Below are 16449 nucleotides of genomic sequence, written 5' to 3'. Positions count from 1 at the left end.
CGCAAGTTCCAAATTCCGGAGCTAAACGGCTAAAGCTAGTCTTTTGCGAAAATTTTGGAGTCATCCTGTTGTTCTTTCAAAGGACAAGGCCACAAGTTGAAGAGAACTTTTGTAGAGCATTTTAAGTCTTTTCTTTAGCTTCATTTTGCAATTAATTGTTTTAGCCAAATCTTTTGTTTTGCAGTGCATCGCCCTTAGTGGTCTCCGGCTTTACTCAGTTGGCAACCGACCCTTGGTTATAAGCAAAATCATAAAAAAATTCAGAATTCTGAGTATTGCAAACAGAATGATTGAGTCGAAAAAATATTTTGAATTAAATACCTCAAACAAGGGTTTGCCCATTGAGTTTGGCGTTGGAAAGGAAGACAAAACGTGCAATTGTATTCGAATGACTACAAAAACAAATATCTGTCAACTGTGCTAGAGATAAAGCACGTCTTTAAGGATTATAACTACCTGCATTTGTTGGTTCTTCTGATTTAAGATGATCGTAACATGTAAAGCACATGCAAGCACAACTAAATATACACCCTGGTTGGAAATGGTACCCATTGATATGTATACGTACCTCAGTCCAAACGAAACACAAGAAATACGAATGTCTTAGCAATAAGGTCGGTATTCTGAGCAGCAGACCCAACTGTTGGATGTTGACTTGATGAATGATGCCTTTACAGATGGTTTGATCTGAGTTTGATGTTGTTGGAAACCATTTTTTTGGCCTCCTTTTTGCATGCATTTCCAAATCCTTTACGATCCCCATTGCAGTAGGGATACATTGAAACCTCTCAATGAAACAATATCATCCAAAAAAAAAAACCCCAAAACACTGCTTGAAGAACTACATGTGGATGTAAAGGCAGTTAATTAAGCTGAGGTAAGGTGAAGTGCTTTGTTCTCCTTTCGAACCAGAAGGTCAAAATGTAAAGTTTACGATAAAACACAACCACGTTTGGCACTTAACAACATAGTCGGTAAATGAGAGATGATTGAAAAATAAACTCTTCCTCATTGACCTATTGCACGAGCATTTCATATCACGAAAAGTACACATAAAGTTACACCACTTACACTACTCTGGGATCGACTACACTATAGGAAAGGCAGACAGAAGCACTTTAACATAGCTTTGGACCATGTCGGCCCATGGCAGAGCTACAATACGTAATATATGGATTTAGCTAGATGTATTTTTTCTTAAATATATCCTTAAATATGTGACTTTGGAGGAAAGAAAGAGAAAAAAGAAATTACCAGTACATTCACGACAAACAATTCATCCGTCAAGGGGGAAAGTACGCAAGGGTTTGTTGAGATGAGTCTTATAGATCTTGTCCGAGCCGTTCGATCTCCTCAATAAGAAAGTCGATGTCCTCGAAGGTTGCGGCCGGGTTGGAGATCACCATGCGGAAAAAGTTGACTTTGTCTCCCTGTGGCTGGTAGCTAACCATGGTTGTCCCGTACTCCATCATCCTGGCCTTGATCACTGGAGCCACCTGAAAGATCCAGGCGAAGACAAGATACACCTTGTTCAAGAGACATGTTCCTATCTAGTGAGTCTAGATAACCAAAGGGTCCATGTTTTTACACCGGAGAAGAAAAGAAAGCCTGGAATGTATTTTTAAGTCTTGTTAAACCAAGTGAGAAGGACAGGTGCCGTTACACAGAACGTGAATTCATTAAAATGTTGAATTTTTATTTCCAGCTGAGAGAAAATCAAAGGCCAAACTTGACTTTCAGTTCTGCCACATGATCTTAAGCATAATAAATTAATTTAACACTACATTATTTTGACTTTTCAGCTCCTTTGTCACCACGATAGACCTACAAAGCCTATTACTGCTGCCGCTGCACCGTTTAGTCTGTCAATCTCAAGTTCCGTCCTTCCCTCACTCATGAACAAGATCCCAAGATAGTTGGGGCAAAGACTCCCCACCGACCCAGAGAGGGCAGACCACCTTCTTCCGGTCGGTTTACTGGTCAATCTACGTTCACCTATGGTCATGAGCTTTGGGTCATGACTGAAAGGACAAGATCCCAGATACAAGTGGTTGAATTGAGTTTCCGCTGTAGGGTGGCTGGGCCCACCCTTAGAGATAGGTCGAGGAGTTCAGTCACCAGGGAGGGTGGCATTTTATAGATGCCTCCTGGACTCCTCCTTGGGGAGGTGTTCCAGGAATGTCCGACCGGGAGAAGGTCTCAGGGAAGACCTAGGACATGCTGGAGAGACTATGTCTCTCGGCTGACCTGGGAACGCCTTGGGATCCCCCAGGAAGAGGTGTCTGGGGAGAGGGAAGTATGGGTATCCCTGTTGAGACTGTTACCTCCACGACCCGAATGGACGGATGGTTGGATGGATGGTTGGACATTTTGCCTACTGTATTCTCCTTCCACCAATGGGCTAACAGAGTCTAGAGACTACAGCGTTGTGGCTAACGCTCCTCACCACATCATCAGTCATTCCCTCTAAATCTCTTGCAGGTGTCCCGTTACATTCGGCAGCCTTGGGGTTTCTGCTAAGTAATCAATTAGTGGCTGCAGGTTTCCATCAAGTGGGCCTTTTGACAGTTTTTCCAGTCATTAAGTTTTTAGCTCACAGGCTAATTGGGCAACATTACGTCACCCCTTGATCTTGGCGTCGGAGCGGGACAGGGCGATCTGTCCAAACAGATTCAGCGAGGTATATTTTTTCAATCCGACTTTGGAAAACAGAAGGAAATCACTCCGTGATTTTGGGTGCGGAGGTTTTTACAGGAGAACGGAGCTCTTTACATGGCTGGCACGTACGCCATCTGCTCGCCCTAATTGACAATTAGCAGACCCCCGCTGCTCTGGGATCCTCTGAATGACGGCAGCTTTAGCTAAGCGAATAGCCGGACTCCCTCCGAGGCCGACCTGTTTACAGTCACCCACCTTGTGCAAGTGTTTCTTCCTCTCCTCTTTGTCCTCCATGTAGCGGATCCCAGGAGGGAGGTACCAGAAGCAGACGTTGGTGTGCTGAGGCTGTGGGAAAAGGAGATTTGACAGGGAGATGAGAGGAAACAAAACTGCTGCAATCATGCAAATAACTCCCCCATTACTGACTTTCATAAGTGGAGTGCAGCGTAGAGAAAATTAAGGAAGCAGCTTTTGAAGGACTCAAATTAAAATTAAAAGATTTCCAAATTGATATGACAGTAAGTTCAATCTTGTGCCCCCATTTAAGGAACGATTATTTATCATGATTGTGTTCCAAATGATTAAACAAACTTGGAACAGAGTTTACGTTTGACTACTTTTGCGAGGCCAAATCGTGTCCCGGTGACGAGCATGTTTTGGAGGACAGTTCACGGCCACGTTACGGAAAACTGTTCATCAAGGTCATCGAATTTTGTTTACTCTAAATGAATGTTCTTGAAACGAAGCGAATCCCTTCGGTTCCAACGAGCCAGAACCGTCGAGCTAAAAAGGAAATCCATCAGAGAGGCTTCCTCTCTTCCTCTCAGACTTTTAAAAGCCTCCACGGGTGTATTTTTGTGGAAGCTGAAGCCCTGTTGGAGCTGAAAGCATTCATTCCCAACTGGCCTCATTCATGCAGCAGGCACTGGTTTGGCTCCAGTTGATCCACCATCAGATTGATGCAACGGCTCAATGGGAGGCGCACACAAGTGAGCACCTGGGCTGAAGCCCAGAGGACTTGGCGTTTTCCCATCATCCTCCTGGTTATGATGCTCTTCTTCTTAGCGGGAGAACAATGAGTCTTTTGGAAGTTTAAGCAGCTTTTACTATAAATGACTCTGGGTGTCCAGGCGCTGCTTTTTTCTGAGAGGTTTTAGCTTAATAACCCCGTCGCACCCCCGTATGTTTGTGCTGTTGCAGTTCGGCTTGGCGGAGGAAATTTCACAAGCCGTGCCATTCATATGCATATGAGCAATTACAGGTCATTATGCTATTCATTAAACATAATAGCAGCACATTACACTTGCAGCTAGAGGTAAAAAAAAAATGGCATTCATCCAACACAAAGCAAAGAGCACACAGCGTGGCAATCAAGTCACTCATGATGACACTGAATACAGGGAAGCGAAAGGAGCAGCAGGGACTGATGGTGGCGATTTCTGCGTGATTGTGTGGCTCTGGAGGAAGAATGGACGGACGTACTTTGCCATCGAAGACCATCTCGTATCCTTCTCTGTGTTTAATCTTGTTGTAGAGGTACTCCGACAGCTCCAAGCACTTATCAATCTGAGCCTCGAACCCGATGGTGCCCTGCCAGAGGAGGAGAGGCCGTTAGACCCGGAACATTCACAAAGCTGGGTTTGAGGTTTAGTACGTGATTTTTGTTAAGAGGTGTTTGTGTGCAAATGACTGTTCCTGTTCCTGAACTGTTATTAAAGCTGTTGCACTTGGTTTTTATGCATTGAAAAAATGTTCAGGAAAATAAAATAATATGTTAAAAATAGCATCTTAAATTTAAAGACACACTTGTTGTTGGTTAATCTACATTTTGCACACAAATACTTAATTTGAATGTAGAAAACTGCTTTGATCCGACCTCCTCGCTTTAAATTTAACTTTAATTCTGACTAGCTCTGCATATTCCTGCAAAAGTGATGCAACAGACGTAACCGTAGCAACACTATAGAAACGAGGGGCGGGAATGTTCGAAATATCTTGAGATTTATTCATAAGACATTTTTAAAAAAACATCAAAAAATAAATTTAAGAACAAAATAGAGACTTTGTTTGTGGAAGTTTGATTCAAATAAATGTTTAATCTCTGAATTTCTTCACGTAAAATCCTTTAGGACCTCTTTAATGGTAGAATCCAGCTATTTCTCACAAAATAAAACTTTATTCCTGAATAAACTTGTTAAACCGGAACAACAATGACCTCACCTTGGCTCTCCACATGAGCCACAGCTTGAAGATGTCCACGTGGCGTCCGCACTGCAGCGCCTTGTCCCCGGTGTCGTAGGACAGGTCGTAGTGTTTGTCCTGCTGGAACAGGTAGCAGGCGTGCATCTGGTTGCAGCTCTGCATCAGACCCTGTGATGAAACCCAGAACCTTTAGAGAAACACTCCCAGCTGGTGACGGACGGATAAACGGGACGCGGCCCACCTCCTCTCTGACCAGCAGTGCTGAACACTGCAGGGGGACGGACATCATCTTGTGCGGGTTCCATGTGACTGAGTTGGCCCTGATGATGGAGAGAAAACACACGTCACCCACCGTCCCTTTCATCCGTCATCTGTTTGCGTCCCACTCGTCTCACCTGTCGACTCCGTCCAGCTTCCACCTGTGTCTCCTGGACATGAGGAGGCTCCCGCCCCAGGCTCCCTAATAGGAGAACACACACACACACACACACAGTCAATCCTGATAAAGGAAAACATATAAGCTTTAAAAACTGCTTCTGATGACGATCCCAGCGTTCAAATGTTTGGACATGTCTGCTGATAAATCGCCCTCCCGCTCAGGTCACGATGTCCACATCAATAAAAGCTCCCTCCATAAAACCTGCAGTGACATTTTCTTTCAAGCTGGAAACATTTCATCCTGCAAACGCGTGTCCTGTGTCTGAAAATGTGCTGGAGGTCACTCGTCTCAAAGGGCGTCGAAGCCAAACCTGGTTTTTGTCTCATCCGACTCCTTCAGAAATGGCAAGGAGCATTTTTGTAATATTTTCCATGCATTTTGCAGATGAAATAAACCTTGATATAAAATTTATTTGCCACTTTTTAGTTTGTCAATGCATATTTATCCTCTGATTTGATTATCAGAATTGCGACTTTAATCCAAATACAGCACAAATGCTTTTTTTTGGTTTTGTTCTTTTGCCGTGGAGTGGAGCAAGATGTTTTCCTCCCATCTCCTTCCAGTGGAGGAATGATAGATAAGGCCGTAAACGTCTGTTAATAGAGGTGTCTCGCTGTCAGGCCTAAATCACCTTCATTAATAGATAGAGCTCCGTCGGTGAGCGGGCCCATGATGGCAAAGTCAGGGGAGGAGATGATTTACGGCCTCTGTTCCAGTTTTTCTAATACCCAGTGTTAGATAGGAAATGGCTGGCTCCTATCTGGGTCAACTGCGAGCGCTTAGAGGCGAGACAGACATAATAGATTTGTCAAACTCACACTGGAGCTCTGCATTCCTTCACTGAAAAAAACTCCCACTGTGACAATTTAGGCCGTAACAGCTCCGTATGCACACATGCGTCTGCAGCGTTGCATTTCACTCACGTCCACATGCATCCAGACGCTGTACTTTTTGCAAATGTCTGAAATGGCAATGAGGGGGTCGAAGGCGCCGTAGACGGTGGTTCCAGCTGTGGCGCTGACAAAGAAAGGTACGAAACCCTAGAAAGGCACAAAAAGAGCAAGACAGCTGCAGAAATAAAAGCACAACGACGTCTCCAGGTTCATATTTAGTGTGAATTTATTACCTTCTGTTTGGCCTCCAGGATTCTCCTCTCAAGGTCAGCTGGGATCATTTTACCACTGCGAAGAAAAGCTTTAGTTGCTTTGTGGCTCGTGTAAAAATAATTTAAAAAAACAAAAAATATATAACATCTTCTATAGAAATTTGTTCCCTGTGATATTTTGTCCATTTTTATTTAGTTTTTCTGAAAGTTCGGAGCAGAAATTTCAACTCCTACAATGATTTTCTGATTTGAACCTCAATATTTTAGAAGGTTATCTCATGTTTTATTTCTACTCCTTCAGATTTCACTCAGATATATAAGAGTTAAATGTTTCCTCTCATTTGGAGTCAAGCGGATGTAAGAAAATAAATATTATCATGAATAATATCGGTCCATTAAAGTTGTGCAAACTAATACCATTCATCAGCTTTGATGCAGATCACACTCTCCGTCCCGATGCCCAAAGCTGCTGCACCTTTTTTGATTGAAAAATGGCTCTAAAAAAAAAAAAAAAGAGGCTTGAATTAACAACCAGAAATACAAATGATTGCATGTTAAAAAACAACAACACATCGGTGCTAAAAGCTTGTGTTCTAAATCTTTTGTCATCGTCTTTACAATAACATTTAAATAGACTCCATCAGCGCCGGCTCAATGTCACCTCTACAATCTGCAGCTACTGCGCAAAAATTAAACGATTCCTGCTGCAGAGAGGAAGACTGATATCTGATGAAAACACGACCAGCGCCTACATGTTCGGATGTGAAGGCCACCAGCCTGGGGACGGATGACATTCCTTTCTCCTTCACCTCAGGGAACATCTTGAAGCGCGCCAGCAGCATGGCGTACATGTTGGAAATAGCTCCACCTAGAGGACGGACAGGGAAGCACACCGTCAGTCCGCAGCCTGAGTTCTCACATGATGGTGATAATGATGATGATGATGATGATGCGGGGCCTCTACGTGACACAACACATATCCTTTCATGTTTAAAGCAAAGGATGGCGCAGCATCCAAAAAAAAAAGCGCAAAACGCCTGCGGCATTCAGAGTTTGCTCCTCACGTGTCCGACAGGGGTGAGATGGAGGAAGGCCGGTGAGGAGGAAGAGGAGGAAGAGGAGGAAGAGGAGGAGGGGGGGGCTTTAGATGGAAAATGAAAATGGTTTTTATGCTAATTACCTCCAGTTATATCATCAAAATGCAAATTGACGCAGCGCAGCGCGCACACGCAGCGGCTGTTCCATTTTCAACGCGCACCCAGGGGCGGTGGGTTCGGTCGGTGGTGGTGGTGGTGATGGGCGGGGGGATGGGGGGGGGGAGGAGGTACATACCGGGAGAGAAGATGCCATCTCCTCTTCCATCCAGCCAGCCAATGATCTCCCTCATCTTCTTCAGGGTGACGTATTCCAGCAGCACAAAGACCGGAGCCACCTCATAGGTGAACCTGCGTGGGACGAGACACGTCACGGAACGCGCCAGGAGTCATTAACGGGTGAATCAACGGGAAATGGACGTTTGTTTGTCCCGCTTTGCTTTTTCTAGAGTTGGAATCGACGCCTGATTGCAGAAAAAACAAAATCATTCAACCTATTTTGAATTTTTTTTTTTAAAAAATGCAGTATTTTGTATAAAGTTTAATAGATTTCTGAAAATATTTTTCTATTTCTATTTTCTATTTCTTTGAGGTCTCGTACTTTAATCATCTCCTCTGTGCTAAAAATGATATTTTTGCTCAATCTGACTCTTTTTTTTCTTCTATAAAAAGCCGCATTCTTCTTAAAAAACCGCAATCTTCTTATTTTGCTGTCAGTGCTGACTCTTGCAGAGTTTATCACCTATACACACACACACACACACACACACACACACACACACACACACACACACACACACACACACACACACACACACACACACACACAAAAGCGTCAGATTAGTCTGAATTTAATTTCAGAGCTAATTTTCTCCCCCTTGAACCCTCGTGGGGATCAGAGGTGAGGGGGGGTAAATAGAAGGTGGGGGTGGGAGGGGTGCGGGTCCCCGCCTTTGATTCCATCCTTTTCATTTGCGGTGATTGAGGGGGGGGGGGAAGAGCCGCTATCAGCCCCCGCAGACGCGGAGCGGCGCGCATGTGGATGAACCGGAAATGGAATTCATTGCCCTTATCGCCACTTGAAATCATCCCGGTGGCCCGCGGGCCGCGCACTTACATGTTGGTGTTGGCGGTGGATGTGAGCCAATCGGCTGCCAGCCCGACCATATCTAATCCCGTGGAGAGCTGATTGAAGTATCTCGGGTGGGCTGGATTAAAAGGAGCAGAGGAGAGGAGAGGAGAGAGGATCACCGCGTGGAATTTAAGAGATGCGGAATCCAACATTTATGTGTGGAGATAATCAGGAACACAAGGTGACAGAAACATTATCATAAACGAAAACACGACGTCCAATATTTCTGTGCTACAATAAATAAAGGTTTACTGTAATAAAAGGTTTATAAGAATCTAGGAGAACGTGATAAATAACGCACATTAATTGACAAACTAGCACTACAGTATGTTATTTAAAAATATAAAATTATGATAAATAAGGAGAGTAAAGCATCTATAAATATCCGTCTGATTTTGTTTTGGTTTTTTTTTAACCCCCCCCACCCCCCACGCGTGTGTCAGGCAGCAGATATTAATGGATTCGGCCCGTGGGTCCTATTTATTAGCCCATTATCTCCCGTGAAGCAGATTTACTGCGTCACTGGCTTCATCGGTCTGGTGGGCAGAAGAGGAGGAAGAGGAGGAAGACTCCGGCTTTGACTTCATTCCATCTCATTTATTTAAAAAGAATAAAAAATCTGGGTCTGCTTTTATTTCGTCGTATCTTCATTGTTATAACTGGATGACGTCACTAAGTATTTTAAAATGAATCTCAGCTGATCACATTTTTTAAAATAATAACAATGATCATCAATACAAAATAATGATGTTCTCTTTTATATTCTAACAAGTATTGTTATAATTTGGCATGCATTTAAAACATTTTCTAATATTTTATACATTTTTACAAAAATATTGAAGTTCTATTGAGATTTTGACAATTTCAAGACACACCTTGAGCCTTAAAACCTCTTCCCGAGTCAAAACTCCTCCTAAATAATTTTTTTTCTCCTCAGAGAATTTTTTTAATAAGTCATAAATACGTATTTTTTTTAAAAATACCACTCATTCTCCCAACGATCAGACCCAGACCTACCGGTTTTAATGGCGTATTTGAGGGTCGCACGACAGCTGATCAAGATATCGTCCAGAGTCGCCGGTTCGTCCTGCAGCTCCCAGTTGTTCATCTGAAGCAGCTCGTTTGGATAATGAAAATCAATCACTTTCGTTTCCCGGTCGAAAGATTCCACGATGTAGGCCAGGAGCAGATCCACGACCTCCTGCAGGAAGGTCATGGTTTTGGTGTCGCCGTCCAGCGCAGGGAGCAGGTCTGTGGGAAAAACACCTTCCGTGATTTACGCGTCTCGGACGAGGAGAGAGGATACTTTCAGTCAGCATAAAGATGCATGTGTTTAGGCCACGAGTTGAATCTGCTTTGAAATTAGGCCTGGTTTAAAAACAAACAAACAAACAAACAAACAAACAAACAATAGTGTTTTACAGGTCTGTAAATATATTTTTTATGGACGCAAAACGAGAGATTCTGCTGAAGGTGACCCCTCCAAAAATCCGCCACTGCAAAACAAAAATATATCACACACCTCACTTAATTATGGATATTATTAGAAGTGAACAAACGTTTAATTTGGTGTAAAATTGTCATTTATTTTCAATGTAATCTTTTTCCCCTGAGCATCGTGCGTTTTATTTAAGGTGGAGAAAAATGAATAAAGACTTTAATAATTATTCTTTTTTTTTTCTTTTTTTTTTATAGTAAATAAATATTTTGAAAACACCAACTTTTTATTTCCCATAGACCTATTTTCGAATTCTCTTATTTTTAGAAAAAAAATGTAATTAATCCTTTATGTTATTTTTTTTTTTATACGGAATAAAACCCCTCGGAAGCGAAGGGCCTGGCTCTGGTTCGGCAGGACATTCTCTATTTATTACCTGTTGAATAGAGGTCGGAGAAGACCACGGCCGCTTTGGTGCAGTTGCAGGATTTGTTGCAGCCGCATGTTCCCGCAGCTTCTCTCTGGGGGGGCTGCTTATTGGCGCTCGGATCGGCGGGTTTGTCCAATTCCCCGACATTGAGCAGCGCTTTTTCGGGCACCAGAAGACAAGATCGAGGCATTTTAATGATACGTTCCGTTGATAGAAAGATGGAAATAATGGTGCACGTTGCTCAAATTGCACCCCATCCCCCCTTCATCCACCCCCCCCCCTTTTTCCCACCACAATCCCTACGAACGTACCACATAATTTCGATCCAATTCCTCCGGAAAATTTCTGGGCCGCCGCTTGGCACCAAGCCCTAGCTGGAAGAGAGACACGGGATAAATGAGGATGAAGAGGCTTCGGTCGGCTTCAGCCTCCAACTTTAAGACGGAAGCCGACATTGAAGAAGCGGAATAATAATAATTAAAAAAAAACATGTATGAAGGCAGATGTGTCGACGGCAGGCCTGTTTGGGTTTCACATGTTTCAGACAATGCGCTGGAATCGGCGCTCTTCTCCCCCCCCACCCACCCCCCAGAGGTGGTGAAGACAAAAAGCCACTCACGCGTACTGGGGCTCTGACTCCCGGTACTTGCATTATCTCCTCCGAGAGACCAGAAACCCTGTGATGCCATTGTCGCCGGTAGTTAGGAGCCGCTGGAGACACGGGGAGCGAAAGAGCCCATCCAAAACGCGACGACCCGGAGCTGTTCAGAGCTGCTGTGGTGCTGAATCCGACCGGACCTCTCCGAATCCAGCAATCGTGCATCCGACAAGCGCGTTCTGGAAAAGCTCCTGAATTTTTTTTATTTATTTTTTTTTTCCTGATGGTGGAAATGCGTCCAATTGCGCATAAAAAAAATAAAAAAAAGCGTCTCTCCACAGAAATCCGCAAACACTTCACTGGACTTCACTCAGACAGCGGTTCCACGCAAAAAAAAAAAAAAAAAAAGCGAAGCTCCTCACTTGAAAAGGGGGAAATGGCGCAAGAGTTCATGTGCAGTGATTTTGATTTTTTTTTTTCTTCTAATTTTTGGATGGAAATTTGCTAAATAAAAATAAGGAAAATGAAGCAAAAAAGGTGAAGAAATCGCGTCGAGCTCGCGTCACATGCTGGAGCCGCTCGGCGCAGCAGCCATGCCTAATTGCATCTAACCCAAATTTCACGTCACTACAGAAATCCCATCGTGATTCACTTCAGCTCATGACGAGCTGCGCTGCGTCGTGCGTCGTGACTCCATACATCCACGACACTTAGTGCTGAACTCACCCTCCATGCAGACGGTCAAAGACAAACTAATTCGTCCGCCCCAGCTTTGCGGGTTTACGTCTTGGAGAGCGGCTGCTCCGAATGCCCGCCCCCACTGGAGGGAACTGCGGGGCGGAGAGGACAGAGCGCTCACGGGTCCCTCCTCTCTCCTATCGTTACTCCTAAAGTATTATTACTCGTTACTCCAGTTGTTGGGGGGGAAAAAAAGAAAAGAAGCCATTCTCGGCGCGCCTTTACGCACCGTTGCGCATTTGGTTGTTTCTTTGCGCGCGTAAAGGTTATGACTTAACAGGGATATTGACATGTAAACAGAGTTGGAATCCAATAAATCAGCTTGACATTATATTTTAAAAATATCAACTGGACTAATTATGAATCTGATGAGGTGCTGGTTTAAAAGAAAAAGGAAAATATATAAATAACAAGAAAACTTGATTCAACGTTAAACAATAATGTCACGCCCTGTTTGCCGTCATCGGTTTTCTAGGAATGAGAACAAACGGACCTCCCGGGCATCGAAACTACCGGGAGTCGCATCTGTTATGATTTATGAACGTAGTCGTCAAAAAGCGTTTGTGCCAAAATGACTGATTAAAATAAATTAAAGCCTTTGGCAAAGAGATGATAAAACTGTTTTGTACGCGAGAATTTTCAGCAGGTTTTCGATTCTCACCTCACCGCCAGAGAATTATTAGTTATAGATCTTTTGTAATCAATGAACTTTTGTAAGGCATGTGGTCAGGTTTTATTTCAAATGATGGAGGATAAATTACTTTTAACACAGGATCACTGTATTCTCAATTATTCTTATTTATTGATGGTAAGTCTAACCCCACCATAAATGAAATTTTAGAACTTGAAAAAAACACAAATGAAGAAAAAAAAGCCCCAAAAGTAAACAAAATAAGACTCAGAAGTGTCAGAAATTGCAGGAACTCCAATATGATGCAGGCGGTGCTGAACCACAGTGAGGTATAGGTGTGATTCTCTCCGGTGCATTCAGGTTGGTGTGTGTTCTAATTCGTTTTGCTCTGTTGGTTCAGGCTATAGAGTTCCAAACCAATAATATCCAATAATAAGAGGATCCACTGGGGAGTGGAAAGTCCATTACGAAGACTTCCACCTTAATGCTAACAAGTTTTTTTTTTTGTCAGCAGTCAGAACTAAAAGCAGAAGTCAGCTGAGATTTAACAACAATTACTGAATTGTCATTTCAAAGTAAAACGTTATGAGGAATACTGGCTCCGGCTGCACCCCCTAATCCATGCACCTCCGCCCCAAAGGACGCCCCAAAGGCAGTTTCCGGCCAGTTGTCCCTTCCTGGCCTCGCCTGGGCGTTTATTGGAGCACATGTAGTGTTTTTAGTGGCGGTGGGCAGCGTTGGGAGTCATGAACGCTCCCCTCGGGGACTCCTCTCATTTAAAATGTCACATAAATGTCAGAGGTTGACTCCCGAAGGAAAAGTGAGGAAGATGATGGCAGGAAGAGGTGCTGGTTTGAAGATTACAAACACACGGCGATCAAAATGGACCAAAATTGACATTATCACTCTGTGAGAGCAGAGATTTAATATTTACATGATCTTAGGTGTTTAACAGTCCTGAAGGGAAACTGGACATAAATCAAGGTTTATGCATTTAGATGAATTAGACGTGATCCAGTCAGGTTTATATTTCCGCATCACCGAACAGATTCAAATGTTTCTGACGAGTCCGGCGTCACAGATCGTGATATCGTCGTGTAGATCCACGCTTCGGTTCTGTTCTCAGTACTGCCTGATGAGCTTCTTCCTCTGGGACGTCTTCCTCAGGAGATGCCTGTAGTCGAACGGGTTTTCCTCCGTCCGGCTCTCCGTGGAGGCCATCCTGGGAACGGAGCGCCTGAACGCAACACCAGGGAGACAAAGGATTCAGCACAAGGACGTAAAAAGCAAATAAACAGCAGGAAAAGGGGGAGATAAAAGGATTTGTGTGGAGCAGGAAGATTTCATATTGTTTCTCATCCCCGGTGATCGTTAATCATCTGCTGTCGGAGGTGATGGCGAAGCAGGAGGAGAGGAAGATAAAGTCTGAGCATGACTTTGTCGACATCTGTCCCGTGTGGGTAGAATGTAAAATATAGGTGAAACATTTCGCCCACAAGTCTTCGTAGGCCGTTCTTCCCTCTCCTCCCTACACTTCATAGAAATTTGTACCAACTCCTGCAGACAATCGAAATAACAACGCAAACCAGTGATGATCTACAAATGGGGGTCAGACCTGTTGGGTTTTAGAGGCTCTGGTTCGGTGAAGGCCCGGCTCCTGCTGGGCTGACTGGAGGCAGTTGGTTTCTGCTCCGCCGGCTTCCCGTCGGTGGACTTCCTCCTCTCAGGTGTGTTCCTGAGTGACGTGTTGTTGTCGGTGGAGATGGAAGGGGAAGACCTGCTGGTGCACAGCCCCCGGTAGTACTGGTCGTCAACGTCAAGCAGCTTCCCTGGACTGGAGAAGAAGACGGGAGTTTGGAAAGTTGGAAATCTAAAAGTTGTCCAAACTTTTCCGGCAGCGATTAGAAGTAAGGATGGAGGGAAAACAGGACGATTATGAAACCGAACCAACGATCTGACCTCCACTGAACACCAGCCAGAAAAAGTCCATTTCCGTGAGGAGATCAATACATATCACACATTATTAACAGACGGACGACCGGCGTTATTGGAAATCGGTTGTCTGAACTACAGCGCTGTAGCATCGGGGACATCGTGATGCACTGATCGCTGATGAAACTTGAGTGTTTCTTTTAAAAAATGACAGGATTTAGTTCTCCTATCGCCGTGCGTTTCCTGGTTCAGCCACCAGGGGACCCGGTCTTCCCCGGTACCAGAACCAGGGTTCCCCCCCTGTCCTTCTGTACATCTTGACCTCATTTGCCACCATCACCATTATTTACTCCTCAGCCCCCACTCCTCCTGACGCCTAGGCTCCTCCCACTCCCGCTCTCCCCCCGCCGTCAGCTTTTAGCAGCGATGCTATCTGTCCTGTTGACCTTCTCGTCTCTAATGATGCATGTAAAGCACTCCTGCCCATCTCTGCCTTTATTTATCTGCTAACAAATTATTACCCATGATGCTTCTTGCTGTCTTGAGTTGCGTGTGACTGCTATGATAAAGTAGGACCCCCCCCCTCTGCCCCCACCTTCCCATCTTATCTGTTGGTCTGGGCGGGCCTTACCGTCACATGAACACACACATCCAATCCAATGAGATCTGCAGGTTAAGTGTACAAACATGCGTACATGTGTAACCATGGTGATGCACGAGGATGCTGCAGACCGCTGGAGTCGGACCCTGACTATACGCCCTGATGTCGGCGCTCGGCGTGCTAGAAAGCAGGCGGCGCGCCGACCTCTTAAAACTGAAGTGATGGGTTGTTAAATGAGCTAGAAAAAGGTAGCGGACACTTACTTTGCTTTCCTTGGCTTGCGTTTATCATCCTGGACGGACCTCTGAGGGAAAGAGAAACAGAGGATAGATTATTACCCGTCAATCCATCGCTCCTAATCTCCAGCAAAAAGAAAGTGGTTTCAGATCAGCGGTTCCCAACCTCAGGCCTTAAATCCTGACTGAAATATCTCAACAGCCACTGGATGGATCGGAATCAAGCTGAACGCTATACATTCATGGTCCCCAGAGGGTGAAGCGGCATCTTTTTAGCACCCCTTAAGGTTAATAACTGTGGTTTTTAGTGAAATTCTTTGGATTATAACTAAAAAACCCCACAATAAATCCAAGTTTGTTGAAATTATAAAACATCACAAAGACTTCCACTGAGAAACTTTCCCGGTCTAATCTTTCTAAAGCGCTGATTGCCCCGGGAACATATATTTTAAAGACAACTACAGACAGAGAAGAATTTGCGATCAATATTCCTCTGTGCGGCTGGGGAGGTAGTTCCAGTGTCACATGGCTCCAGACAATGAAGCTCTGTTGTCGTATCTGAAATCGTTCCCCATCTCCGTTCGTGACTCACATGAATCAGGTTGTAATAGGTGGAGTCCTCTGGCGTGTTGAGGGTCTTGGGCTGGTGCGAGCGGCGGGGGGTCCTGGGGACTCTGGCGTCACCTGAAAATCAACAAAAGACAGAAAATAAAGTCTTTTTGGGGTAATAATGGAGAAAAATTGCATCTTTTTCCGACAGGAAGTGTGACCATCAATGGAAGCTCAGCGGCTTCCTGTAGATGTTTTTATCTGTGTTTACGACCGAGCAACATCTTTGTTGTATTATGGAGCACTGAAGACAATATTTTGGGGGATAATAAGCAAAAAATAATCTTCAATGTGTTGGAAAAATAGGTAAAATAGATTTTCAAACACAAGGTAGATGACGTGGTCGCCTTTGAAGGTTGTTTTAAAGTTCTTGGTGCCATTTCCTGACATTTATTTGCAAAATAGAATGGTAGAAAAATGAAGGTAGAAAAAAAGATTTGCTGAACACTTCAAGCATCATGGGGGGAAAAAAAGCAACACAGGTGTTTGTCTAGATGTGAGACAGAACAAAACTGCTAAAAAGTGCTAAAAAGACTGAAACAATGCTTAATTTCTACTTTTATTATCATGCATGACAAACGTTCTTGCACTATGACGCACTAACAC

At 44.1% G+C, this 16449-nt stretch overlaps 2 protein-coding genes across 7 annotated transcripts in view; both read right to left on the bottom strand.

Moving 5' to 3' along the window:
• Positions 1-1136: 1136 nt before the first annotated feature.
• Positions 1137-11477, bottom strand: gad2 (glutamate decarboxylase 2). Its single transcript, XM_068303996.1, has 16 exons — positions 11118-11477; positions 10810-10872; positions 10505-10654; positions 9648-9881; positions 8616-8706; positions 7737-7849; positions 7157-7272; positions 6822-6901; positions 6426-6480; positions 6223-6339; positions 5256-5320; positions 5102-5180; positions 4879-5028; positions 4141-4248; positions 2914-3003; positions 1137-1496 (listed from the first exon to the last, which is right to left on the bottom strand). Exons 1-16 carry the CDS (start codon positions 11185-11187, stop codon positions 1323-1325), a joined length of 1755 nt encoding a protein of 584 aa, XP_068160097.1. The 5' UTR covers positions 11188-11477; the 3' UTR covers positions 1137-1322.
• Positions 11478-12564: 1087 nt separating this feature from the next.
• Positions 12565-16449, bottom strand: part of myo3a (myosin IIIA) — a 29640-nt gene continuing 25755 nt past the window's right edge. For all 6 annotated transcript variants that reach the window (XM_068303989.1, XM_068303993.1, XM_068303992.1 and 3 more), the window contains 4 exons: positions 15827-15918; positions 15262-15302; positions 14081-14299; positions 12565-13702 (listed from right to left, as the gene is read on the bottom strand). In XM_068303989.1, the coding sequence (XP_068160090.1) occupies positions 13588-13702; positions 14081-14299; positions 15262-15302; positions 15827-15918 (467 nt within the window). In that variant the 3' untranslated portion in view covers positions 12565-13587. The remainder of the gene's footprint in view (positions 13703-14080; positions 14300-15261; positions 15303-15826; positions 15919-16449) is intronic.

This window comes from Antennarius striatus, chromosome 20 (genome assembly GCF_040054535.1).
Source record: "Antennarius striatus isolate MH-2024 chromosome 20, ASM4005453v1, whole genome shotgun sequence".
Classification (NCBI taxonomy): domain Eukaryota; kingdom Metazoa; phylum Chordata; class Actinopteri; order Lophiiformes; family Antennariidae; genus Antennarius; species Antennarius striatus.
Note: the sequence above shows the minus strand (reverse complement) of the source record. Positions and strands in the feature narration are given on the sequence as shown.

Excerpts from the sequence above, each read along its gene's own strand:
- gad2 (XM_068303996.1), bottom strand. The coding sequence starts at position 11,187 with ATGGCATCACAGGGTTTCTGGTCTCTCGGAGGAGATAATGCAAGTACC. Across the intron at positions 10,873-11,117 it reads GAGTCAGAGCCCCAGTACGC|CTAGGGCTTGGTGCCAAGCG; the intron begins GTGAGTGGCTTT and ends TCTCTCTTCCAG. Across the intron at positions 3,004-4,140 it reads AGATGGTCTTCGATGGCAAA|CCTCAGCACACCAACGTCTG; the intron begins GTACGTCCGTCC and ends CTTTTCCCACAG.